Genomic DNA, 5,404 nt, shown 5'->3' with positions numbered 1-5,404 from the left:
CAGGTATTGGACGTACCAGCCTGGAGACACGCACCTCCATGCTAGTGCGTCTGGCGGGAAACACCGGACCGAAAGGGCGCACTGGCGGTCTTGAGCGCAGGGTTGGCATCACCCGTTCCGGCTCGATGCCTACTTCGCCCTGGCACATGCGGGGCGCTGGTACCTTGCCTACCGGCCTGAAAATCCCAGGCCTCACCACAGCCCCAACCCCAAAACACGGGACCTGTCCAGTCTGCCCTACAAGGGTACGGGGAGCTGGCCTGGGGCTGTAATCTCGCCCCGCCAAATAGCCCTTGTGCCCCCCCCTAAAAAATTCTTGGGGCTGCCTCCAACATTCCTCCCTCACTTGCCTCTGTCCTCTTCTCCGCTGCTTGGTCCTTTGGTGGTGGGTAGTTCTGTAACGGCTGTCTTCTGTGGAAATGGACCAAGGCGCAGCAGGTATGTGAATACTCATCTTTAATAAAAATAAAGGAGTAGAGCATCCACTTAACAATACAAACAAAATATAAGACAGGAACAGTTTTGCAGGCACACAACACGCAGTGCAAAAACAACTACCCACAAAACCAAGTGACAAACATACTCCTACATATATGACTCCCAATCAGGAACAACGATCCCCAGCTGTTCCTGATCAGGAGTCACAAGACCAACACAGAACAATCACACACACAAGACTGCCACGTCCTGACCCCAAAACTACAACAACAGCTCCATCTGCTGGTCAGGACGTGACAGTCATATATTAACATGTTTAAATGTTGAGTAGGCTGCAGGTCGTATATTAACATGTTTAAATGTTGAGTAGGGCTGCAGGTCGTATATTAACATGTTTAAATGTTGAGTAGGGCTGCAGGTCATATATTAACATGTTTAAATGTTGAGTAGGGCTGCAGGTCGTATATTAACATGTTTAAATGTTGAGTAAGGCTGCAGGTCGTATAGTTCCATGTTTAAATGTTGAGTAGGGCTGCAGGTCGTATATTAACATGTTTAAATGTTGAGTAGGGCTGCAGGTCGTATATTAACATGTTTAAATGTTGAGTAGGGCTGCAGGTCGTATATTAACATGTTTAAATGTTGAGTAGGGCTGCAGGTCGTATATTAACATGTTTAAATGTTGAGTAGGGCTGCAGGTCGTATAGTTCCATGTTTAAATGTTGAGTAGGGCTGCAGGTCGTATATATTTCCATGTTTAAATGTTGAGTAGGCTGCAGGTCGGATATATTTCCATGTTTAAATGTTGAGTAGGGCTGCAGGTCATATATTTCCATGTTTAAATGTTGAGTAGGGCTGCAGGTCGGATATATTTCCATGTTTAAATGTTGAGTAGGCTGCAGGTCGTATATTAACATGTTTAAATGTTGAGTAGGGCTGCAGGTCGGATATATTTCCATGTTTAAATGTTGAGTAGGGCTGCAGGTCGTATATTAACATGTTTAAATGTTGAGTAGGGCTGCAGGTCGTATATATTTCCATGTTTAAATGTTGAGTAGGGCTGCAGGTCGGATATATTTCCATGTTTAAATGTTGAGTAGGGCTGCAGGTCGTATATTAACATGTTTAAATGTTGAGTAGGGCTGCAGGTCGTATATTAACATGTTTAAATGTTGAGTAGGGCTGCAGGTCGTATATTTACATGTTTAAATAAGCTATTTCCCAATGTATGTTATGTGCATGTGTGAACAAGTAGAGTTCTTCCAGTCATAACCATGACAGAACTAACAGATGACAGTATTGGTCCTCCTATAACCATGACATAACTAACAGATGACAGTATTGGTCCTCCTATAACCATGACATAACTAACAGATGACAGTATTGGTCCTCCTATAACCATGACATAACTAGCCGATGACAGTATTGGTCCTCCTATAACCATGACATAACTAACAGATGACAGTATTGGTCTTCCTATAACCATGACATAACTAGCCGATGACAGTATTGGTCCTCCTATAACCTCTTCTGCAGACTAATTTCCCACCTCAGTCCCAGTGTGTATGAAGAGCAGCATGACCAGCGTGGGGAGGTCCAGGGGCACTGTCTCCTGGTGGCGTTGGGAAGGAGAGGGAGAGGGAATCGTCTCGTGACAACGACAGACTGAAAACAGTGTCTCCATGCATCAAATGTCAACCCAGAACAGTTTCACCGGGCATGATATGGGGCCCCTGCCAGACCACTACTGAGACCATCCGAGTGACAGACATCTTGGACTCCAAACCGGAGCCAACCAAGGCCCACGTCAGGATCCGGCCCCCCAGCCCACGTCCCCCGTCCCCCAAGGAGCCCATGTTCGTTTGCAGCCTGTCCAGTGAGCCTCCCACCCAGCCCATCATAAGACGCAGGGCCCAGTCTCTGCCCTCGGTCCACGAGAGAATCAGAGACCGTCAGGTCCGTTTCCTTGACTCCTTGGGCATGGAGCTGGAGGATGTCAAGTTGTTCAAGAAGGGGGAGGAGCCTCGTATCCCCGCCCACGTCATCTCCAGACTCCTGATGAGCTCTGAGATGAACTCAGGCCGGTCCCTGGAGCTTTCCCTGCCCTACTTCAAGCCCTGTTTCCCTGAGAACAGGGCCTCCCTGCCAGGGTTTGTTCAGCGCAAGTGGTCTCTCTGGACCAGGTCCTGTGTTCTGAGCTTGGCATCATCGGCACGGTGCAGGTCCTCAACCTGGCCTTCGACAAGGAGGTGACGATCCATTACTCCTTTACCACCTGGAGGAGCAGTGCTGAGACCAGAGCCTGCTGGGTGGCTACCCTCCACAGGGATCAGATGGAGGGACCAGAGTCTGATTTATTCCGGTTCCGTTTGCCCGTCCCGCCCTTCATCCTGCTGCCTGGAGTCCAGCTGGAGTTTGCTGTGTGTTACAGAGTGATGGGAGCTGAGTACTGGGACAACAACGACGGGAACAACTACAAACTATCCTGTCATAGCTACACACTCACTGTGCCTCGGGAGTGTGAGGACAGCATGGTGCACTACACCTGACTGTCCATTAGGGGGCAACCAGAGCTGTAGACAGAGAGCTACTGTAAATTCCGGACTATAAGCCGCAACTTTTTTCTCACGCTTTGAACCTCGTGGCTTAAACAATGACGCGGCTAATATATGAATTTTCCCGCTTTCAATTAAAAAAATACAAAAAAAAAACACATTCTGTGACGTGCTCAGTTTTTTGGCGGCATGAAGCTTTCATTAGACCAATGAAATTGCCGAACGGGTTAAGGTCAAACAACTTTTTTGTTTACTGTTTAGATTAAATCGAGCGCTCTCAAACTTCCCATCATTCTGATTACGGTAGTCATTTTGTCACCCTCTTCATGGCAAAGACACGGAGAAATGCATATGATGCAGCTTTCAAGTTGAAGGCGATTGATCTGGCTGTTGGAAAAGGAAATAGAGCTGCTGCACGGGAGCTTGGTCTTAATGAGTCGATGATAAGACGTTGGAAACAGCAGCGTGAGGAATTGACTCAGTGCAAAAAGACAACTAAAGCTTACTGCTCATTTTTTATTTTTTGTTACAAGCCGTGTTTCGTTAAAGCCTATTTATTTTTGTTACAAGCCGTGTTTCGTTAAAGCCTATTTATTTTTGTTACAAGCCGTGTTTCGTTAAAGCCTGTGTAAAGTTCATTTGTTTCAATGTACCGGTAGGCACCTGCGGCTTATAGACATGTGCGGCTTATTTATGTTCAAAATAAAATATATTTTTTTTAATTCAGTGGGTGCGGCTTATATTCAGGTGCGCTTAATAGTCCGGAAATTACGAAAATATATTTCATTTGTAATTTAATTTGACCTTTATTTCACCTAAAGTTAAAAAGGGGACATATGCATCTGCAGTATATTGCTCTGGGGGAGATTGATAGCACAGCTGCACCAAATGGACTGACAATACACAGGTCTGCCTGTAGGAATAAAATACACCTAGATGGTAAATTTCCATCAAGTAAAATTGTCCGGGAATTGCTTTAAGTCTTTATGTCTGTGGTAGTGGAAGAAGTTTAACATGTTTTACTTATGACAAGAAGTTAAAGTCGAAGTTAAATTTAGTAAAATAATTGGTCTGATTACTTTGATAGACGACACTGTCAACCTTATTACTTTGGATTGTGGGACAGTTTGATCACATATTTAATCACAAATAACTATACTTAGACCAGCCTACCACACTGTTATACAGTCTCCTACTAGAATACCACAGACTAGCCTACCACACTGTTATACAGTCTCCTAATAGCCTACCACACTGTTATACAGTCTCCTACCAGAATACCAACAGTGTGGTAGGCTAGTCTGTGGTAGTCTAGTAGGAGACTGTATAACAGTGTGGTAGGCTAGTCTGTGGTAGTCTAGTAGGAGACTGTATAACAGTGTGGTAGGCTAGTCTGTGGTATTCTAGTAGGAGACTGTATAACAGTGTGGTATTCTAGTAGGAGACTGTATAACAGTGTGGTATTCTAGTAGGAGACTGTATAACAGTGTGGTAGGCTAGTAGGAGACTGTATAACAGTGTGGTATTCTAATAGGAGACTGTATAACAGTGTGGTAGGCTAGTAGGAGACTGTATAACAGTGTGGTATTCTAGTAGGAGACTGTATAACAGTGTGGTAGGCTAGTAGGAGACTGTATAACAGTGTGGTAGGCTAGTAGGAGACTGTATAACAGTGTGGTAGGCTAGTAGGAGACTGTATAACAGTGTGGTATTCTAGTAGGAGACTGTATAACAGTGTGGTATTCTAGTAGGAGACTGTATAACAGTGTGGTATTCTAGTAGGAGACTGTATAACAGTGTGGTATTCTAGTAGGAGACTGTATAACAGTGTGGTAGGCTAGTCTGTGGTAGGCTAGTAGGAGACTGTATAACAGTGTGGTAGGCTAGTAGGAGACTGTATAACAGTGTGGTAGGCTAGTCTGTGGTAGGCTAGTAGGAGACTGTATAACAGTGTGGTAGGCTAGTAGGAGACTGTATAACAGTGTGGTAGGCTAGTCTGTGGTAGGCTAGTAGGAGACTGTATAACAGTGTGGTAGGCTAGTAGGAGACTGTATAACAGTGTGGTAGGCTAGTCTGTGGTAGGCTAGTAGGAGACTGTATAACAGTGTGGTAGTCTAGTAGGAGACTGTATAACAGTGTGGTAGGCTAGTCTGTGGTAGGCTAGTAGGAGACTGTGTAACAGTGTGGTAGGCTAGTCTGTGGTATTCTAGTAGGAGACTGTGTAACAGTGTGGTAGGCTAGTAGGAGACTGTGTAACAGTGTGGTAGGCTAGTAGGAGACTGTATAACAGTGTGGTAGGCTAGTAGGAGACTGTGTAACAGTGTGGTATTCTAGTAGGAGACTGTATAACAGTGTGGTAGGCTAGTAGGAGACTATGTAACAGTGTGGTAGGCTAGTCTGTGGTAGGCTAG

The 5,404-nt window shown here is 45.2% G+C and overlaps 1 protein-coding gene across 1 annotated transcript; it reads left to right on the top strand.

Annotated features, from left to right (window-relative positions):
- Positions 1 to 2,157: 2,157 nt before the first annotated feature.
- Positions 2,158 to 2,987, top strand: ppp1r3db (protein phosphatase 1, regulatory subunit 3Db). Its single transcript, XM_014134157.1, is given in 2 exon segments — positions 2,158 to 2,596; positions 2,599 to 2,987. Coding segments are annotated over 2 exon segments (828 nt in total).
- The last annotated feature ends 2,417 nt before the right edge of the window (positions 2,988 to 5,404 follow it).

The sequence above is a fragment of the Salmo salar genome, chromosome ssa12, assembly GCF_905237065.1.
Source record: "Salmo salar chromosome ssa12, Ssal_v3.1, whole genome shotgun sequence".
NCBI classification, from domain to species: domain Eukaryota; kingdom Metazoa; phylum Chordata; class Actinopteri; order Salmoniformes; family Salmonidae; genus Salmo; species Salmo salar.
The sequence above is the reverse complement of the archived record's forward strand: the minus strand, read 5'-3'. Positions and strand labels throughout refer to the sequence as shown.